Here is a 23072-nt window from a genome sequence, read left to right as displayed (position 1 = left end):
CAACATTCGCTAATAGTACTGGTGTTTGTATGATGTTACCGCGGTCTGTGTTGTGTTTTGCTGCCTGCTGCGAATCTGTGTACACTGCTACCAGTAGGTTTCTTTTTTGCAATATGACTTTATGGGTTTTTTGTAGACTATTATTACATATCTAGAACATATGAATTCTTCCTGAATTTCTGTAGAAAACAAAAACCTTTCTCATTATAAAACAACTTCAAAATCACTTCCATGTATTACATGTATTCCAATTCCACCCCCACATTCCCTTATAAAATTGGAATGGAGTAAGATACACCTGGGTGTCTAATGCAGCAGCAAATATGGTAATGATCATTAAAGTAACGAGCATATAATCACATATTTGGATTAAAAATGTGTCCTGAAGATGGCATGAGCCATGATCTTGGTTCTCACTGAGACTATTCCAAGCTTGGATTCAGAAAGCACAAACCAGAGATTCCTAACATACACAGGTGGTGAGCTCTTGCTAACAGTATTAGTCAACACCATAAACACATGACCCAGAACACCTGCAGACCGTTTCATTTACGGAGGCACACTAACTAGCTCTGGGCCTCTGCTAGAATGTGAATAAATATGTATGGATATACATATATAAATATGTGTGAATAAATATGTATGGGCAGATGATTATTCGGGGTGATGTTCTGTTTCCATCATTTCTTCAATCATTTTTGCCACAGGAGTCCGACTTTGCCAGGAATCCAGGGGCTGGGCGGACGTGGTTATCTGTCACAATCACCGGGCACGTGATAACGTACTTTGTAAGAACTCTGCCTGCAGAGGCACTGGCGCAGGACTGCCGTGTAATCGCCCAGGGAAGATGCTGTCTCGGGATTACCTTCATTAGAAAAACCTTTTTAAAAATAATTACCTTGAAGTGGTGTTTGGCTCTGCTTCCTGAAGTCTAACTGAAGCTGCTAAGGATGTATCTCCACAATTTATGGTGTGGTCACTGGTCATTCTACATGGGGTATTAAACACAGAGCAACCTCAAAAAGGAAGGTAACTCCTTGTTAATTAGAAGATTTACTAAGCTAAGAGAGGTATTCAGCGGGCACTTAGAGCTGGTTGAATGGAGTATGAACAAACCTGATCCTCGTGATTTCCCATGTGGGATGTTGTTAAATTAATAGCAGTTAATTGGAATCATTGTACTATACATTTCATATTATATGGGAAATGGCATGATAATTTCAATGATGTGAAGGACCATGAACAATATAGTAATTATAACAATTACAAATATCGGTAGTGAGCTAGAAAGTTATTTCTATAAGTTTATGAAAGAATATGTGAGAATTACCAAAGAAAAATTTTTGCACAATTGTTTATTCAGAGACATTTCTTCCCTAGAGGAAGAAAGTTATTCAGATGCCAACCCTCTGGAAAACAGCATAGCCAGTGGACAAGACATCCTGGAGAGACCACATCAACTTATAAGTTTCAGAGTGGGCTGGAAAAACAACATGGATAACTGACTTTCAGAATTGCCCAAGGAGAAACTGAGGCTGAGAACAACACTTTGGCGCACATAGATTCAGCAGGAGTCCTATAAAGCCTCATCAAAATGCATCTTTGATGGGCACCTGAAGCTGCTTTTCATTTCTTTTTCTCTCAGGCTAGCCACTTTGGTAAACTCATAATTTTGGGGTGCCTATAAAGCAACTGTGTGGGTTAATATATGTGTAGACATGTGAGTAAAATTTGATGGGAAACAAATCTATTAAAAGATGAAGTTCTATATCTCTGTGATTTGTCTTAAACTCTCCCCCTCAGCTCTTTCCCTCCTCCATGTATCAGTTAATTTAAGAACTGTCGCTGAATACCACAAGAGTGGAACAAGCCAGAGTACTCTTCTGTCCCAATAAAGGGCTCTTGTCGAACGCCTGCCCCTCCCCGCCTGTTTATGACTCCTCAACTCCAGAGAAGAAAGAAGGGCCTTGTGGGAGCCCTCTCTTTACATCATTTATTCAAATGAAGGCATTAGGTAACGATACAGTTTCAAGAAGTCTGTGCTCTTTGGAGGGCTGAATTTCATAAGTGATAGTGAAATGACAGAACCCTGCAGTTCTTGCAATAATATGTACTTACTGCTATCTGTTCTGTTACATAAAGATCATTTAAAACATGTACAGAAATAATTCTAATGATTGAGAAATGTGGGATTCTATTTATGATGCTGTCATAGTTAAATGGAAGGTATCGAGTATAAATGCCATGGACACGGGGCGGGGGTGGTGGTGGTGGAGGGAATAGGTTTGCTTCTCAAACCTGCCAGTTCCATAAAGGTGGACACATATTACGTTGTCCTTTCTTAAGAGGAATTTTAAAGCCCTTTGAGAAGAGTTGTGCTGAAAAGCTGGCTGCATCACTCTCTCACCAACCCTGGCACAGGGCAGAAAGGCCACAGTAAATAAATGTCTAAGCTCAGTGGCAGGTATATTCAATGCCAGGCTTATAAGTATAAAAGTCAGAAATGTCTTTGTACTACTTTGTATTAGTCACAAAGTAAATATCTAAAGACCCAGTGATTATTTATTAGGAAATAATTCTAGTTCCTCAGACCTCTACGTCCACCCCATCCCATCCCACCCCTTTTTCTAAAAAGTTGAGTTGCTTTGGAAACTTAAAATGTTAGTAGTTCTTCTGTTAGGCAAGCAACTACTATTATCATACTAGTAGTACACACTGTCTCAAGAACATTCTAGGGCTTTTGGGTTTTTCAGAAACTGGTTCTCATTCAGAAGAGGATTTCATTTTTAGTGAAGCTTTTAATAATTTATAAATTCTTCAGTAGCATTTTTAAAGAGCTTGAGTTCAGAACTATGCAATGTTTCTTTTGATCTCTAATTATATAAATTATAACAATAATTATATAATTTAAAGCATTCAGATAATATAGACATCTACTTTTCTCCTCTAATGTAAATAAGGAAAATTTAACAGGAAGACATTAAGGAGCATTTCTCAATGCACAGAAGTGGGCAGGAACCTCTGTGAAGAGGGGAGAGTCACTGCCTCCCAGGTGAACACAGGATCTTGCCTGTTTTCTCCGTGTATTTATTCAGTACCCATAGATCCCACAGTCACCAAGGAGGTGTTCTAGTACCAGCCCAGGATTCCAGGTTCTCTTGACAATTTTCAGTCATCAGCCTCACATAAGTGGATAACCCAAATGAGCAGCTGTAAACCCAGCAGATAAAATGACAATTTTATAAGCAGGATAAGTAATGTAAACATATTCATTAAAAGACAAACCTTTCAGTTTTCCATCAAAGTTTGGATTGGTAGCTACTTTTAAGCCAGGATGAGGTAGCAGAAAACAGGAAATTTTGGTGAAACAGGAATGGATGTGTTTTCGAACATTCTGTAGTTCTTCGTGCTGGTTCCCTGAGACCTGCAGTAAATCATTCTAAAGTTTAAACTACTTTCATCATAATTGAACTCCAAGAGAATTCTGTGACATCTATTTCCTACAGTTGTCTGGTCCCACAGTGATAAAAATGACACGATAGGGCTGATACTAAAGAAAAAATAAAGTCTTAGGTGAACGGCTGTATCTAAGTATAGCATACCTATGGCATTATTATTAGAATTAATAAATCTTTACTCTTATGCTAACTCAGATGGGCCTTCCCATTTTTTAGTACAAATTAGTGGGGTTTTATTCTAGCTAGTTCTTAAAAATTCCAATTTTAATTTGAAGTACTCATAAGAAACATGAATAGATCATAAGATATTCCTACCTTCTTTTCAGGAGATACTCAAGACAGCCTCTTGTCACCTGGTAGGTATACATTTAGATTCTAGAAAGGCATCTAAATAGTTGGGTATTTATAAGCTAAACTGTCCCTGTTTTTTCAAATGTATTTGACAGTTAATAGTACAACTACTCTAAAAATAATTATAAACCTAAAAAGACAAGATAAGAGATCCTGACTATCATGAAACCTTATTTAATCTTGATTAAAATTTTTTTTCTTAATAGTTACTTGTTGTGGTATCTGTCCAATGTAAACAATTCATTCAATATTGAACTATCCTGACATAGAAAATGGAGAATCCTCTAATTTCACTTTCTGTGAACTATTAGCAAAATGTTCTAAGACTGACTTTGGGAATTTCAAAATGAGATATTTTCTGTTAAATTGACTTTTAAACCTCTACTAAAACATGAATCCAGATATTTGTACTGTCAGCCTTGAATGGATTTAATTATTCTAATTAAAAGATTTATCTTGGAATAAGTCAGTGTTTTGTAGATTACCTACAAAAGAATTACCTGTATCATAATTATTGATAATATTTAAAACTATAACTCTCAAAGTATGTATTAAATATCAATCTTTGTAGAGACACTAGAAGGGTCAAATAAGATTGTATCTAATAAGTATCCATTCTGCAAATAATCATTCAACAAAAATAATTCTAGATTATTACAGGTGAAATTTCATGCACCTTAATATCCAACAAACCTTGAGGCGTTTTTCCAAGAATTTGGAGCCACCTTCAGCTCCATATGAAAATTCGTATGGAAAACTCCAGTCCCGAACAAGAAATATCAGACTCTAAGAAACAATAAGAAGAAAGGATTGATGAGGGGACTTTTAATGGCCTCCCTGAGCTTTATACTGAAACCAACTAAACGCTAGTATTATCATTTGAATAGTGTTCTACACCACACTGCGGAATTGTGAAAGCAAACATAAAACCTTTCAAAGTGAGCAATCTATTCCCTAGGAATCAACCTTCCTGTCCCCACTAAGTAAAAACAGAAAGCTGCCCCAAAACTAACTGTAGTCACACACACAGCCATTCAGCCAGTTTGAGGGCACCTCTGTCTCTCATCTCTTGGTGGCATGCATTCATCTTGGCAATTTGGGGACAGCTTTTTATGAAGACTCAAGTTTTATTTGAGGAGAGTCTTATCATCCCTTTAAGTATTTTTCCTCTATTACAATTGTCCCGTTCTCTTCCTCAGAGGCTCTCAGTATACACACATGGTATGCAGATGGGTAGGAATCCAGGTTTAGTGGGGCCCAAAGCTTGAACAATCTGTTGGGGGGAGGGCTCAGCAGGAAAATGAATACACAATTGGGCTTCAAAGGGAATATTTATTTAGAATGAGAAAAATAACAAATTACAAATTTTTTAAAAAGCTGACAAATACGCAAACACCCAAACACAAATCCAGAAAAAAAACAAACAACTAACATACCTTTGTAATAATTTTTTTCCTACTGTTTTTGGCTGCAAATGATTTGAAAATGTCATTGTATGATGATTTTGAAATAATCTGTTAGAAAGTTATTTCAGTCTGTCCTCTAACAAGGCCACATTCTTTATCATAAACAATTATTATTGACAGTTCAGAAATGTTTCTGTTTCACAACTTATTTGTAATGTCATGTACATTTTTAGTTTCCTCATCCATTAAGTAGGATGCTAATAGAACCCACCTCCCAGGACTACCGAGACATGCGTAAGGCGTCTCTGGAAGGTGCCTGCACAGAGTTAGTGCTATGTGGGTCTCTGAGTTTTATTTTAATGGCCACATAATTTAGCTAATGGATAGACCATAGTTTAGTTTATTTTGCCATTACCAGACATTTTCCAGTTTTTCTATTATTCTAAGAAATGTACTGATAAATATCCTTGAAGCTGAATATTTGTTCACATCCAGACTGGATTTTATCAAGGACTGTGTTTCCAAAATTAGAGTAATCATCAGAATCATTTGGGAGGCTTTTAAAGGTATAGAATTCTTGGGCCTCATCCCGACCTCTTGAAACCAAGGTAATAGCCGCTTTCCTTGAACAGCTTATTATATGCCAACGACAATGTCAGGAATTACACACATTATATTTCACGCATTACTGCAACAGGCAAGAGATTAGGTTATAATTTATGATTCTTTTCAGAAGAAATCATCTAAAAAGCCCCACCACCTGACATTAAGTGACTTGGTCAAAGGCACAGAGAGATGGCACAGCTAGCATTTAAGCCTGGGCGACCTCAAAACCCCTGCAGCACGGCTCAACAGGAACATCACACATGCGCTGTAGTTTACAACCTGGGCTCTGATAAAAGCATGCTTTTTTTTTTTTTTTTACAGGTTTTATTTATTTGTTTGACAGAGAGATAGAGAGCACAAGTAAGCAGAGCAGCAGGCAGAGGGAGAGAGAGAAGCAGGCACTCTGCTGAGGAGGGAGCCTGATTCGAGGCTCAATCCCAGGACACTGGAATCATGATCTGAGCCGAAGGCAGCCGCTTAACCAACTGAGCCACCCAGGCGCCCCTGCTTTTTATTTTATTTATTTTATTTTTTTCCATTTTATTTATTTTTTCAGCGTAACAGTATTCATTCTTTTTGCACAACACCCAGTGCTCCATGCAAAACGTGCCCTCCCCATTACCCACCACCTGTTCCCCCAACCTCCCAGCCCTGACCCTTCAAAACCCTCAGGTTGTTTTTCAGAGACCACTTTCTGCTTTTTATTTTTTAAACATTTATTTACTTTAGAGAGAGTGAAAGAGCGAGAGAGAGAGAGAGAGAGCATGAGTGGGAGGGGCAGAGGAAGAGGAGAGAGATTCCTAAGCAGGCTCTGTGCTGAGCAAGGAGCGGGACATGGGGCTTAATCTCAGGACTGTGAGCTCACCACCTGAGCTGAGACCAAGAGTTGAGCATTTAACTGACTGCGCCACCCTGGTGCCCCTAAAAGCATGCTTTGATATGCTCAAGACATACTGCAAATTTTAGTTTCTGGAAAAAAGTAGGACTTGGAGGGAAAAAATCAGTAGTTTTTATTAAATTAACTATCTTTAAATGATCCTTCTGAAAGTTTTATACCTCCTGAGCTTCTTTTTTTTTTTTTTAAAGATTTTATTTATTTGACAGACAGAGATCACAAGCAGGCAGACAGGCAGGCAGAGAGAGAGGAAGGGAAGCAGGCTCCCCGCTGAGCAGAGAGCCCGATGTGGGGCTTGATCCCAGGACCCCGGGATCACGACCTGAGCCGAAGGCAGAGGCTTTAACCCACTGAGCCACCCAGGTGCCCCACCTCCTGAGCTTCTAACTGAATATTTTATTCTTGCTTATTAAAATGTGTTAATTTTTTAAAAGATTTTATTTATTTATTTGAGAGTGAGAGCACAAGGGGGGAGAGAAGCAGATTGAGTACTGAGTGGGGAGCCCAATGTGGGGCTCAAACCCAGGACCCTGAAATCTTGACCCGAGTCAAAGTCAGACACCAAACTGACGGAACCATCTAGGCCCTTTTGCTGATATGTTTCCTAATTCTCTCTCTTTTTTTCTCTCTCTTAATTCTCTTTTAATCTCTGGGTTCTTCCTCAATTTCTTCTTTCCCTTTCAGTTTATCAACTAGAGAACCTAGGACTCTGACCTGTAAAAATTGCCATAACCTGCACCTTGCTGACTGCATATTCACAAGCAGTTCAACATGCTCTCTGTCCTCTGGATTTCCTGTAAATTGGCAGCTGGGTACAGAGCCTTCATCTCAGGTCACAGTTTTTTGGCAGAGTGCTCTTCTATCAGGAGGCACACAGTTTCTGATTATCTCTCCTTTGGTGAAATTATAACATTTTTGCTTATCTGAAGTTCATTCGTCAGTAGCTTTCTCATTAAGGGCTCATAAAAACAATATTCTTTGCATTCTTATGTGTTGATAAGTTTATGACCTGTTGAAGCAGTTGTGACTTTCTATTTGAAAGTCAGTTTTGCTGAAAATAAAATCCTTGGCTCACAGCTTCTCTCCCGAAGCCAGGCGGCACTTCTTGGTTTGCATCATGAATTTTTTTATTTTTTTATTTTATTTTATTTTTATTTACTCTGTGTGTGTGTGTATGTGTGTGTGTGTGTGTGTGTGTGTGTGTATGTGTGCATTTTTGTGGGGAAAGGAGTGATTCTTTGGACAGTTTAAAAATACCGCTAGGCCACCTGGCTGGCTAGTCGGAACAGCATGTGACTGCTAATCTTGGGGGGCTGTGAGTTTGAGCCCCACTTCGGGTGTAGACATTACTTAAAAATAAAGTCTTAAAAAAAATAAAATGCCTCTATCCACTACATTAAACAGTCCACTGTCTTTAACAGAGGCCCATTTATGTCAAAATGAAACATAATAATTTGTATTCAGAACATTTCTACCTAAAATATGTTATTTTGAAAACAGAGCTTAGCTAAGAAGCAATTTTTGCAAAATAGAGGTTCACGAACCAAGATAAATGAAACCAAGTATGTGGATTTGGCTGTATTTTGCATTTTTCTTGGGGAATTTGGTTGGTCTTTTTCACTGAGCATCTTCCTAAGTCGATATAATAAGGACCATATGTAGCATAGGATCAAATATCAAGTCTTATTTTCTAAAATCATTAATCTATATTCTATCTATCCATCTATCTACAGTATCAAATTACCAAGTTCCTTGCCTAACGCTCCCATCCAGAGATGTGCTGGTAAACTGGCTCTCCCAGAAGAACAAAATACCTTGATTTTATAGCATTTGACCATTTCTGTGGTATAAATATGCCCACAATCGCTGACTTCAAGCTACTAGCAATTTAATAGTTGGCTTATATAATTCCCAAACATTTACTGATTAGTTCTCATGAACTGGTATAAGTCAGCTATGGCACACCTACTGTCCCCATCCCCTCCCAAGATAATTTGTCTACTTTACATTTAAAATGTACGGAATTCTATGAATCTCAGTCCATATGTCAAAGTCATCAGTTTTTCCACAATGTTGAATGTTGATTTGTTCATACATGCGGGTAAAGATAAAAATCAAAAATATAAATTACCCTAATTTGCTCAGATGAAAATATTTCAAGTCACAAATACTTCTTTAACGAATTAATCCCAGTCTGCAAATGGGGCAAATGATGGGACCCATGCTGTCCATATCCCACCAGTGATCACATATATATTTTTAATCATCAGAAAATTATAATCTTTGTTAACTTCCCTTTGGGCGCTATATCCTTCAGGAAGTTATTCAAAAGGAGTGTTATAGCACTACTATGAGTGAGAGTTAAAAACTGAGAAAAAATCCAAATGCTCAACAACAGGAAAATGGCTACTCAAATCTTAATATAACATATTAATGGCTATTAATATTACAAATACAGAGAATATACAAATACATGTGTTAATTGTGTCAGAATAAAAACTTATATGGAATAATGTTATTAGCAACATAAGGCTAAATGTATGACCACATCCATTACAAATATGAGAAAACTCCCAAACTCCCAGTAATAGACTAACTGTTCTACAGCCTTGTAGCAAGTAAACGACTGAACTGGTTTTTAACCACTTAATCAATTTCAGTTCTAATTTCAGTTTCAGAAAACAACTACACACAGTTTAGAATTTGTTTTAAACCAATCTAAGTACAACTCACTTCAATCAATAGCCCATTGAATGTCTACCTATGTGTGACAGCCTCATACTTTAAAAGTCAGCTAAGTAGTGAAAGACTCACTCCAGAAGATTCACTAAGGCTGATGTCAATCCATTTTTCCCCTCTGTAGCCAACAAAAACCAAACATTGTTGTTGTATTCCATAGCAACAAAAATTTTAAAACTGACGTCAACCTGTTCTTGCCTCTGTAAACCATGTAACTTCAAAACAAAGTCCTAAACCCTACACATAATTGTTAGTTTGCTTTGCTCAGCAAGGCTAAGACTAACCATCATATCTCTCATACTTAATAAAGCAGTAAATCCAGCTTTGGTTTTTGTATCAGATTTTGAGTGGTGGTCTCATCCTTTGACAGTTCTGGATGCCCCTCATTTGGCAGCAGTCCCTTTGACCCTCAGACTAACAGGTGAATTCTTCTTGTCCCTTGTTCCAAAATTCCATTTGTCCTTCAAATTTACTTCCAGATGAATGTCTCAACAATTATCTGATTTACGTTCTGATTTGTTTCATTGAGCTCTTATCCCTGATTCATTTACCCTAGGGTTTTTGTTATAAAGACCCAGTAGGTCTTCATATAAGGTCATTGGTTCTAAGTCTTTGTATAGGGCAATTCAACCTTTAATTTTGAAAGAGTACTCATTTGATAATTAGACCTAATTTTTGTATAAGGTTATTAGAACTTTGGGTTTGGAGGTATACCATTCAGTAAGTACTTTTGCTATTATCTCTTTATGCTTTTGCTCCTTGCTTTGCTTTCATTTGCTTGATAATTCATACAAAGTCTTGTCTCGTGTGTTTTTCCTTTGTCTTGAATTATCACATGTCGCTGAATGTATGGGGAAGTGGTCCAGAAAAAAACAGATAGACACATAAACTTAGTAAATCTCCAGACCAATCAAGATGCCCCCAAGACTAATGATTGGAGGTCTGCTAAACTGGCAGCAAATTTACACAAAATGCATTAGTCAAACTTGCCTTGCGAGCCCTACAAAACTTTTAAGGGGACACTCGGTCTTGTCAATCTGTGAGTCACTCTTCTTAGTCCAGAACACAGGATCAATGACTATCAGATTATTGATTATACAGCACCATCCTGACCTCTGCTGGCCTAAGGAACCAAGCTGCTTTTCAGAGCACACACTTTTGACCAACTTTGCAGGCTTGTATATATCAAAGCTGGACCCTCCTCCCGGAAAAATGCTTGGTTTCTATTTGTATGGCACTATAATCCTAACTATTGCACTTAGAAGAATAAATGATCTTTTCAAAAAAATTCAGAGTAACAGTGGTCATTATGGTGATCTTTGTACATGTCAAAATAAATAACTAATACAGTAAAGGTGAGCTCTATAAAAATTAAGAGATAAAAATAAAATATCAAACACTCATTAGTTAGCCTCTTTAATTAGTAAACTGAGACCTCAAAACAAAAGTTGAATCCAGTTTGACTCTTACCTTCTGACACTTACCCTCTTTGTATCTCTTTCAGTTTTCTCTTCACTTTTACCCCTTCAATCTCTCCTGCTCCTTCCCCTGACCTCCTGAATGATTTCCGCAGGACTTTTTGCAGAAAGGGACTCGCCACATTCCCCCAAACAACATCAAACTGCTAGGCCGGAAGGCACTATAGAAGCTGAATTTAAACTCTGGTCTAGGGTTGAGTTTCAAGAAATTTCTCTAACCCAAGAAGACAGAAATTTGCTGCATAATTCAGGATTTGTTAACTATTTACTGACCTGAACTATCAGTCCTTTCCAACTAGTTCACTTAATTGTTAGTCCCTCAGATAGGGAAAAAAAAAATGGTTAAAATCAATAGGGTAAAAAAAAAAAAAAAATCAATAGAACATTCAAACAACTCAGCTCTTTAAAATAATAATTATAGGGGCGCCTGGGTGGCTCAGTGGGTTAAAGCCTCTGCCTTCAGCTCAGGTCATGATCCCAGGGTCCTGGGATCGAGCCCCGCATCGGGCTCTCTGCTCCGCAGGGAGCCTGCTTCCTCCTCTCTCTCTGCCTGCCTCTCTGCCCAGTTGTGATTTCTGTCAAATAAATAAAATATTTAAATAAATAAATAAATAAATAAAATAATAATTATAATAATAATACAACAATGATAAATTAAACCATTTAATAGCCTTTAGAGGGCAAGAAAAATAGACAAATCACCATATAAGGCCATTTCAGAATACTTTCTCTTAAAGAATAATTGGCCAAAGATTCAAAATTGTAAACAAAATAAAGACTAATCATAGGAAACATTACAAATAGACTTCAGGAAATTTTCAAACAATCTTCTGGGTATCTAAATAGCTAAAGTAAAAACCTTGTCTTCTCTTTTTTAATGGGCTCAAGCATGAAATACAGGAATCAGGGGAAAAAAAGCTTGAATGAGAAATCATCAATTTAAAAATCTCCAATATATAGCTGACTTTTCAGAGGGCCTTGAATAGTTAACAAAGTAGAAATCAAAACAAATTTATGGCCCTCCAGAGAAAAAGAAGAACAAAATATCCTCTGTTCTTTAAGAATCAGGACCCTATCCACAGGGACACCTATAAATACAGCAAGAAAAAATCCACTTGAAAAACCAATGTCCTTTATTGGCTAAAAATACCAACAGTGCATATGACTCAAAAAGAGACTGCCTTCAGCTTGGGTCATGATCCCAGGGTGCTAGAATTGAGTACTACATCGGGCTCCTTGCTCAGTGGGGAGTCTGCTTCTCCTTCGCCTGCCACTCCCCTTCTTGTGTGCTCTTCTCTGACAAATAAATAAAATCTTTAAAAAGAGAGAGAGAGACTGAAGAATCCCTTTGAACAAAAATCATGAAGGACATAAACAGAAAAGCTGGAGAAGAATCTATGAGAGTCCAGATTAGTACCGTCCAAATTACATAAATCTTTACTTTTTTACATATATAAAAAAATGAGGCCAAAGCAGGTACTAAGTTACAACATGCACACATCAGTGACTCATTGCCTTTTATGGCTGATCCCCTGAGCCAGTAGCCAAGGCTTATCCTCTTGCCTCAGAGCAGTTGCATACTTGTCTAACTACTTGAAGCATCTTTAGACTGTGTACTACGATCACATTTAAATCTGAAGGTACCATATACAATCACTATTGCTACCTGAAAACATCTAACATTTTTCTGTTAGTCTTAACTAATGAAATGTTAGTTTTGTATTACCACCCAACATTTTTGTTAATTACATAGGCTCCACACCCAGTGGGGAGCCCAATGCAGGACTTGAACTCATGACCCTAAGATCAAGACCTGAGCTGAGATCAAGAGTCAGATGCTTAACCAAATAAACCACCTCAGGTGCCCCTAACAATTCATACTTTCAATTCAGAAACTCTCTACCCTTACCCACTGAAAGAGAACTTCATGATTGTGTTCCTGCAGTTTAAGAAGGGGTCATGCCCAGTACAAATATTTTGGACCCTCTCACAACAATTTGTGATTTAATACTGTTTATGGATTTTATCTTAAAATGTAAAGGGGTAATACTAGAATGAATATGTAATAGCTCTACCAGACCTTGAATCCAGGTCTTTCAATTCGAGTCCAATGGATTTACTTATATGCGAACTACATACAATTCCAAATAGGTATATGACAGCATCATTAGTAAACAGTAATTAACATCTGCTGTATGAACTTTGGTGTACTCGACTAAAAAAAGTAAACTACGAAATTCATGTTCTTAAGGTATTTATAATTTAGTGAGATGAGATGTGCACATTCAAATCTAAGACTACAAGACATAGCTGAGGAAGAGGAAGAGGAAGCCTAGGATTAGGGGGAGGAAGAGAAACACTGAAGGGTGGTGGAGTGCCAGGGTGTGGAACCTGTGGCCTACCTATCAACATAGGTTGAAGAGCAGCTCTGTGACTAGGGACAAGTTCCTCAACTACTCTGTGCCTCAGTGTTTACTCTTCAGTTAAAAAAGAGAAAGAGTAAAGAAGGAACAACATTATTTATTTTTATATACCTATAGTGAGTGTCATTCGGATAATATAAGAAAAATACTTAGCACAGTGCCTGGCACAAATAAATGCTCAATAAATTGTTCTTGTTATACAGGCCTTCTAGATGTTTCAGGTACCTAAGTACGGACATTGGGAAAATCCTGCTGTATACCACTGACCTGCTTCTACATGCCAGATGCAGTCAAATGCTCTACCACTGAGCTATACCCCCGCTACATGCCAGATGAATATTTATTCTTGTTCATACAGCTTTCAGATCAGCTAAATTACTCTCTGGGCAGAACATAGGATAAGGTAGCTTTCTCAAACAGCTGTCCTTTTTCTCAGCCCTACCATCGTATCTTCTCCTTTAATTTACAGACCGACCAGGCAAACAACAGCCTTTCATTTTTCTCAGTGAAGTCACATATTTCATGGTAGGGCTAGGCGGTTACAGTCATCATAGATATTTGACCAAGATTATTTTGCTTTAAAGTGGCTGAAATCACTGTCAAAGAACTATTTTATAGATGAACATTTTTAAATCATAGGAATAAAGGGTGCTTAAGTATAATTAACTAAACCAGAGTAAAATAATTCCCAATTTTGCATATGTAGGCCCAATCTGAATGAGAAATTGTGAGAAACAGGAGGGTTGTCCTAATACAACAATACATTATTATATGTCTCCTCTACTGTTATTTTCCACCAATCTTCAGTTTAACCATAGTGCTGGCATGGACTGAGCTGCTGACTAATAATTACATCTCCACCAAAAGAAACATGAAAAGTTGAGTTTCATTTTATCTCACAAAGAGGATTCAAATCTGTTTCCCCTCCAGCTTTACTGAAATATAATTGACATACAACATTGTGTATTTTTAAGGTCTATAACATGATAATGTGACATAGATATATATTGTGAAATGATTACCACAATAGGGTTAGTTAACATATCTGTCACCTCTCATACTTATCATTTGTGGGTGTGGGTGTGGGTGTGGTGAGTCAAATCTATTTCTAAGACCTAGGGTGTTAGAGGGCCTTTAAGCATATGAAAATGGTTCATAAACATGCTATGGGAGAAAACTGGGATGAATTAACTAATCCAGAAGGTGAAGTACTTATCACTAAGGAGGTGAAAGAGCAGAGAATAAAGGTTAAGTAGACCTAAAATATGTGCTGAGGACAAAATAAAGCTTCTAAAAGAAGAGAATTAAAGTTTGTGTGCAGGAATGTTTTTTAGGGTTTAATCCTTCTTATCTTCCTATTACAGGTAAACCTTAAGTCACTAAGCCCTTGTACATACAAATGTACATAGAAATGGCATCCCATTTCTCTGCTCCCAGAAGCTCCCCCCCCATAGATGCCCTCTGCCAGGGTGTGCCCACTGGCCAATTCAGTCCTCAAGTGTTAGGTCTTGCGATGATGGGTTCTACTTCCTGCATGTGCTAAATACTGGAGAGCTGGTTCTTATGGGCTCACAAGGAGCAGTTGCTAAAGTTGGAGGAATTTCACGAGTCGGTTGACATCATGTGGGCAGCTTGAAATCAGCCATGGTAAAGGTATTTGTACCTCAGAAATCAGTAAATGCTTTGAATCAGAACCCTCCTCCTTCCTTGCCAGGCAGTTGTAAACATTTATCAGCACACCACTGGCTAAACTTTATACTTCAATATTGCTTTAAAACTGAATTCACTTCTCTTTTAGTTCTCTTCTTAGAAACAATTTTATTATTATATTTATTTTTATTGTGTTATGTTAGTCATCATATAGTACATCACTGGTTTTTGATGTAGCATTCCATGATTCATTGTTTGTGTATAACACCCAGTGCTCCATGCAATCCGTGCCCTCCATAAAAACAATTTTAAAATACAACAGATATTTTGTTTGCTTGATATAAATTGGCTTTGATTGAAGAATCAAATTGATCTGTTAATTAACTGTTCACTTCATTTGCTAATTGCCCTTACTTTTTTTTTTGCCTGTGGTAGATCTTGTTCATTATTTACAATTTCACTGTTTCAGAGGTAAGAATTCTTCTATTTTAAACTTGTTAAATTTAGTTTTGAGTACAAATTATTATTTTTTAAATTTCATTACCTCCCATCTTAGTGTCTCAGGCAATGTTTAATATTTCTCCACACTTTTATCCAAATAAATCAAGCTGCTCTCTTCTGAGACAGAGGAAGAGGTTGGAAGTGGTGACCTCTAAAAATAGCTTGATGAATTAATTGAACTTTGTTTTAAAAGTTATTTTATATTTGAACTTTTTCTCCTGAGATTTTTTTCTAATTTAAATGTGAATTATTATGCAGGTAGTAATTTCTTTAACATTGGTCTTAACGATGTTTTAAAAAACGTAGGGGTGCCTGGGTGGCTCAGTCGTTAAGCGTCTGCCTTCGGCTCAGGTCACGACCCCAGGGTCCTGGGATGGAGCCCTGCATGGGGTTCCCTGCTCAGCAGGGAGCCTGCTTCTCCCTCTCTCACTCCCCCTGCTTGTGTTCCCTCTCTCCACTCTCTCTCTCTGTCAAATAAATAAATAAAATCTTTAAAAAATAAAATACAATAAATAATGTGCATTATTTGGTGATCTCTGAAACATTCTGAGATCTCAATACATTAGCATATTACCTTTTAATTTCATGATGTGTAGTATTTTTTTTTTATTTGGTTGCTTGCATTTTAAATATTACTAAGTATCTTTGGAAGCCACTTTTGCTACTTAATGACAGTCTCATTTCAATTTCAGATACTTTGATTTACAACTGCCAACTTGTTTAGGAGTCATTGTTGACTCATTCAGTCAAAATGGTTTTCATTGACATTTCAAAATGCCACCAGTTTGCCAACAAATGATAATCTTCTAAAGTTTTTCTTCTATTTTTTGTTCTCAATTCATTATTATTATTATTATTTTGACCAAAAGCAGGACCTCTCCCTGTGTCTCGCTCCCTCCCTCTCTCTTTCTCTCTCTCTCTCTAGTTAGAGCATGGGTTACTCGCTTTTCATTTTAATGTATCCCGCAAAGCTTAAGAAGCATTAACTTTTGCTGGTAAGATTTAAAAATCCTTTCCAGAATTTACAACAGAGTTCCCAGTCAATCCCAATGGATCTGGAGAGTAACAAGTTCAGAGAAGAGAAAAATCAAAGCTAATAGCCCAATTACTATATAATACTTCAACTTCCAACCTGACTAATTATTATTTTTTAAATGTAACAATCTCAGAGCCCCTGTGTGGCTCTGTTGGTTAAGTGGCTGCCTTGGGCCCAGGACATGATCCCAGGGGGTGGGACCAAGCCCCCAAATAGGGCTCCCTGCTCAGCGGAGAGCCTGCTTCTCTCTCCCTCTGCTGCTCGCACTGCTTGTGCTCTCCCTCTCTCTGCCAAATAAATAAATAAAACCTTTAGAAAAAATAAAGGTAACAGAGTCTAATAGGTATTGTAAACCAACAAGAAGATTGTAAGCAGGGACTGGTTTTATTCTACTTGGACTCGTCTTTCCACCCCCTTCCCTCGACCTCAGGGAAAGACCAACATTCCTTCACTGAAAGCATACCATCATCTCTCCATGCAAAGGCCCCTTTCTTGCTTTATCGTTATGTTTCCAGATCCCCACTCCCATTCAACTGTTTGCTCTCAATCAAACTTACTCTGGTTATGTGTTATTTTTGTGTATGTAGAGCATTCTAAGTAATCATAAGTAATACCGTGTTACAAATCTCAAACTTCTTTCTTACTTAATTTGGTATGATTCTAACACTCTATTCATGCTTACTCCACAATAATGGGTTCACTGCCTTTGGATGTTGCAAAATATTCCAGAATGTTCTTCTCACTATAAATATGCTGATACATAAATATGTATGATGATGATACATATGTATGATGGTGATACATAAATATGTATCCATTCTTCTAGTGATGGACACCTATGCTGCCGTCCACTCCCTGCTACTACTACTCTATCGGTGCTGCACTGGATGTCCTTATACATTTCCCCTGCTTCACAGAATAGCCGCTCCAATCTGCACTTTCACCAACAGGGCCCGAGTGCTCCTCTTTACCCAAATCCTACCTATCATTTGGTATTATCCCCATGTTCAACTTTTTGCCTATGAGTGTAAAATGGTATCTTATTGTTTTAATTTTTATCTGATTATCAATGAGACTTGACATCCGTTCAAAAAGTATTAGCCGGGGCGCCTGGGTGGCTCAGTGGATTAAGCCGCTGCCTTCGGCTCAGGTCATGATCTCAGGGTCCTGGGATCGAGCCCCGCATCAGGCTCTCTGCTCTGCAGGGAGCCTGCTTCCTCCTCTCTCTCTGCCTGCCTCTCTGCCTACTTGCGATCTCTCTCTCTGTCAAATAAATAAATAAAATCTTAAAAAAAAAAAAAGTATTAGCCATTCAGGTTTCCTTTCTGTGAATTGTCTTTATGTCCTTTGCCTATTTTCTCTTTATGCAGTTTAACATTTTTGAATGGTTTTGTTTTAAGACTTAATTTTCCTAGGGGAGTTTTAGGTTTACAATAAAATTGAAATGAAGGTACAGAGATCTGCCATATACCACCTGCCCCTACACATGCTTAGCCTCCTCCATTCTCAACGTCACTTACTAGAATGGTTATAAGACACAGCAAAAGCAAAATGAGTACCAGACACAGGATACTGGGTGGGAGCAAGCTTTTCAGAGGTGTTTTTTCTCCCTCCATCCCTCCCTTCCTCCCTTCCATGTTTTATTTAGTCTAAGACTTAGCTCGAGCCCCTCTGATAAGCCTATGCTGAAGCCATCGTGCTTCAGGTGAGCAGTCGTTGGTGTTTAAATCTGTACCTCCTCCAGATTTTTTTTAAAGATAGATAGATTTATTTATTTATTTATTTATTTATTTATTTATTTATTTGACAGACAGAGATCACAAGTAGGCAGAGAGGCAGGCAGAGAGGAGAAGCAGGCTCCCTGCCGAGCAGAGAGGAGGATGCAGGGCTCAATCCCAGGATCCTGGGATCATGGGATCATGACCTGAGCCGAAGGCAGAGGCTTAACCCACTGCGCCACCCAGGTGCCCCCCTCCTCCAGATTTTTAAGGCTCTTTAACTTCATTATAATCTCCTGGTTCTTGATCTATAAAGAGGGCTGGGGCACAGGGAGCATTAGTCGCAAAATAACCTGCTTATTCCACTCAATACAAGCTCAGATATTGCCCTGATATTATCCTGCTATTCCAAGCAGAGGCTGAGCTTGCTGCTATTCTGACACCCAGTGCACTGAAGCAAGTGATGGTTCACACAGGTCAATGTATAAGAAAGAAAAAGTGGGGTGCCTGGCTGGCTCAGTGTGAGGAGCACGTGATTCTGTTGGGGTCACAAGTTTGAGCCCCCACATGGGGTGTAGAGATTACTTAAATAAATAAAACAGAAAGAAAGAAAGAAAGAGAGAAAGAAGGAAAAGGAAGGAAGAAAGAAAAAAGCACCTTCAAAAAACTTGCCCCCACACAGTATCCTATCTCTGGTACTCATTTAGCTTTTGCTGCATCTTGTAACCCCTTCTATTTTCCCAGGAATCTTGTTTGTTTTTAACTTAAATGCTTGACAAATTCATCAATTTTTAAAAATTTTTTTAGTTTTTGTGACATCTCTAGGGTTGGATTTAGGGGAGAACAGATGATACTCTTTTAGAAACCAAAATATCTAATTCATCTTTTCATTTTCCCATTTAAAAAAAAGCTTGTTAATTTTTTATTTCCTTATTTTAATCTCCTACTTGCATCAAATAGCATTAACAAAGTTATCAAAGTACTTCTTGAACGAAATAAAAAAGGAAGAAATGTGACCCTCCCAATTAATTAATATACCTGGTTATGCTCTTCGGAAAATTTAATAAGAATTTACCATCATTTTACACTCCACTCACCTGAAATGGTTTCAGGAATATTTCCTCCATTGCCAGTCTGCCATACTCAGTGAAAAGCTGGACGGAAAATCACGCACACACACAAATACCACAGAGAAAAACTTCAGTATCAGCAAAGTTCTACTTCTGTGCTTTCTTCCATTCTTTTTTCCCCTCACTGAGACATAATACTCTATTATTAAGGTTACAATAGTCATTTTAAGGAACTAAGTATTAGATAAAGCAGAACTACAGTAATTTTTAAATTTAAATTCAATTAATTAACATATAATGTATTATTAGTTTCAGAGGTAGAGGTCAGTGATTCATCAGTCTTATATAATAACACCCAGTACTCATTATATCACGTGCCATCCTCAATGGCCATCACCCAATCACCCCATCCCCCCACTCCCAACAGAACTATGGTAATTTTTAAATAAAAAATTAAGGACATAAAGTACATGTTAAAAATAAAGTTTCCACTTCAGGCTAATACCTTTATATCAAGTATGTAGGACAGTTTCTTAGAGGAAGATGGGGCAGAAAGTAACATGGTAAATAACCTTTCAAAGCAGAACTCACACAGATCAGACCAGAGAGCCATAAACTATGTTAGACATATTTACAAAAGTTGTTGCCTGAGGAAATTTAATGGCACGATGGACTGCATTACTATGAAGGCATAAAGGCATGTGGCTTAAAAATACAATCAGATATACCACATTCTCTCCTTTCCAATTGCTCCCAGTTGAGAAGAGCCATATCAGTTTTTGTGTTGCCAGAAATGTAAGGTTTTAGAGAACAAAGACATGAGGGGGTGACTGTGATTAGGCCTTTGATGACCATTTCATCCAGACCAGCCCAGTGGGTTTCCCCAGCTGGTTAGTCTTCATCCACAAGACTAACAAGCCACGGTGGTTTCTCAGAACTGGGGCAGAACTGATACAGAGGATTCCCACCCCTTGCCCATTTAGGATAGCTCCCACAGCACCACCCTGCCTCTCTTGCATAAGAATCTAGGAAGCCAAGGGTAATTACTATCTGATTAGAGTGATTCAATGAAAGCCCGGAATATCGTAGCTAAAAGGCAGCTGGTCCAGCGATTAGACACTCACATTAGAATCATCTACTAATGTAACTGGAATTCACAATTTTTTTTGAGGAGGCTGAGGTGTTGTCATTTACAGGAAAAATTTTAAATGGTCTCAGAAAAAGGTGACTTACTCAATATCAAAATCCAAAATCAGCCTTCTTAAGAAATCCCTAAGCTGGTAATGAACACCGTCATACCATTAGCTTGGAAAATAATTAGCTAGGTTATGACACAGGCCTGAAGCATAAATCATACTTATCATAAGAAACAATTTTCAGCGTATGGCCTATTTGTCATAAATGTAATGTGATAATACTAGAAATGTATTTGGGAATAGTGCTGGATATGAACTCCCAAATGTGATTTCCAACATCACAGGTTACCCTGCTTTATTATCCTTTGTTGTCTATTAAATTTGTACATGGCTCTTATTGCCAAAACACAATATATATTTAAAGCAAAATTTTCTATAAAATATGCAGAGGGAAACTATCAGAGAAATAGATTTTGCTCTGTAACCATATAACATGCACTGAAAGACAGCAGAGAGTGTTACAGAGCTGTGAAGTACCTGAAGGAAATATCTCATCTTTTACTGATTTGAGATTTAAATGCTGCTTGGAGAGTGGAAGGAGCACCGAGCCCAGGAGATACCCAGATCTCTAGTCCCACTCTATCACTAATTAGCCACATGAGTTAAGGCAAGTCATTTACTACTTTCAGCCAAATTTACTTCATCTGTAAAATATGAAGGATAAATGTACTTTTTATCTCTGTGAGTTATTTATTTGATAACTGGGTCATCTACACATTTTGGGTTATTTTTAACCAAAGAGTCTTTTCTCTAATCTGCCTTATATAGTAACACATATAGGGCCAACAGCAAGTAGCTTTAGAGTAACAAAGAAATTTGAAAACTGAATTAGAAAGAACATAACCACACAGGGCTAAAACAAGAAACCCGGAAATAGGACAACCTCTATTTACTTATGTTTCTAAAGCTTTCTGAATTCAGTTTTCCAAGTAGAAGAAGGCCCAACAAAATCTATCTATCCTCAAAAGATTACCAGATATGTTAAAAAAAAAAAAAAGAGTATACATATTGTTACCTGGAGGTGCTGAAGATCATCCTCCTGGACATTCTGGGATAAGTTATATACCTTAAAAAATAAAGTTAAAATGATAAAATAGCATCCTCCAAAGCACTTACTTTGTCATTTTTTAATTTTTATAAATATCAATGTTCACAAAATCAAACTCTCTGAAGTGTATTCTTATATAATGGCATTTATAAGACCTTGAGAAAGTAATAAAGTTTAAAAGACAATAGACGAAGTATAATGATCATAAAATTGTTCTAGAAATATCAAAGCCACCTCTCTGGAGACTAAGCAGTCAATAAAATAATCATTCTTACAAGCATACCAGAATAAAAACAATCTAGATCTGAATAACCCATACATAAAATTTTGTCTTAAAAATTATGTTGACCTTTTCACAATTAATTAATTTAGTTAAGCCTATGGATAGTTCTCTCACACTGAAGTTAGGTTTCAAATATCAGGTTCATATTTTTATACATATGCATTACTGCTTCCTGAATTCATGAACAGATCACAGCACTAAGATGACATTCTTTTTTTTTTTTTTTTTTTTTTTTGAGGGCTAACTTCAAAAAAAGTTAAGGATGCTTATATGTTTATGTATTGACAAAAAGAACATACTTTGTGTACTTATTTAAATAACAAATTATTTCTAATGTAATAAAAAGTCATTACTAGGGACTTAGAGTTCTCAGTGAAAATATTCAATGTCTTCAGGTAAAACATAAATAATAACTATTAAAAAGGCAAAGTCAATCCTGTTTTAATGGGCTTCTTATACTGCTGATTATGAAGAAATAATCTTTCTCTGCTCACTTATAATTCCAGCCTTGACTTATTTATCCCAACCACTTTGCCTTCCCTACCTTTTAAACTATCTTATCTCTCTTTAACCATCAGTTTCTTGGCCACTATTTCTTCCTGCTCTTTCTAATGAATAGAAAATATCTAAAAACTGTCTTAAAATCTTTCATGTTCTATGTTCTATGACTAGAGTACAACTCTCCAAGGACTTGCAGGACAATCTGTAAAACCTACAATAACCTCAAAAACAATACTTAAAAAAGACAAAGAAAGAAAAAAGGAAGGGAAGATAAAAAAATTTCTTTTAAGATTTTATTTATTTATTTGGCACAGGAGTAGGGGGACAGGCAGAGGAAGAGGGAGAGAAAGAATCCCAAGCAGACCCTGCACTAAGCATAGAGCCCAACATGGGGCTTGATGTCAGGACCCTGAGATCATAACCTGAGCCCAAATCAAGACTGGGAGGCTCAACCGACTGAGCCACCCAGGCACCACAAAGATAAAAATTTTTGTAAGACATTTACTTATCTAAATGTATAATAAGTGTTTTAAAAAGTTGGGCAAGCATCTAAAAACAAAAACAAACAAACAAAAAACCCCACCTGGATGGCTTAGATGGTTAAGAATCTGACCCTTGATTTTGCCTCAGGTCATGAGCTCAGAGTCCTGAGATTGGACTCTGCTTGGGATTCTTTCTCTCCCTCTTCCCTTGCCCTCCCCTCCTAGGCGAAC

At 37.4% G+C, this 23072-nt stretch overlaps 2 protein-coding genes across 3 annotated transcripts in view; one reads left to right on the top strand and one right to left on the bottom strand.

The window, feature by feature from the left end:
* SAV1 (salvador family WW domain containing protein 1) overlaps window positions 1-1924 on the top strand; it is a 36511-nt gene extending 34587 nt beyond the window's left edge. Inside the window, exon 5 of the mRNA XM_046009661.1 lies at window positions 708-1924. Within this exon, the coding sequence (XP_045865617.1) occupies window positions 708-777 (70 nt within the window). The 3' untranslated portion in view covers window positions 778-1924. The remainder of the gene's footprint in view (window positions 1-707) is intronic.
* ATL1 (atlastin GTPase 1) overlaps window positions 1-23072 on the bottom strand; it is a 65820-nt gene that overhangs the window by 10202 nt on the left and 32546 nt on the right. For both annotated transcript variants that reach the window (XM_046009658.1, XM_046009657.1), the window contains exons 5-8: window positions 21543-21593; window positions 19359-19415; window positions 4503-4595; window positions 3286-3424 (exon numbers count right to left, since the gene is read on the bottom strand). In XM_046009658.1, the coding sequence (XP_045865614.1) occupies window positions 3286-3424; window positions 4503-4595; window positions 19359-19415; window positions 21543-21593 (340 nt within the window). The remainder of the gene's footprint in view (window positions 1-3285; window positions 3425-4502; window positions 4596-19358; window positions 19416-21542; window positions 21594-23072) is intronic.

Source organism: Meles meles, chromosome 6 (assembly GCF_922984935.1).
Source record: "Meles meles chromosome 6, mMelMel3.1 paternal haplotype, whole genome shotgun sequence".
Classification (NCBI taxonomy): domain Eukaryota; kingdom Metazoa; phylum Chordata; class Mammalia; order Carnivora; family Mustelidae; genus Meles; species Meles meles.
The sequence above is the reverse complement of the archived record's forward strand: the minus strand, read 5'-3'. Positions and strand labels throughout refer to the sequence as shown.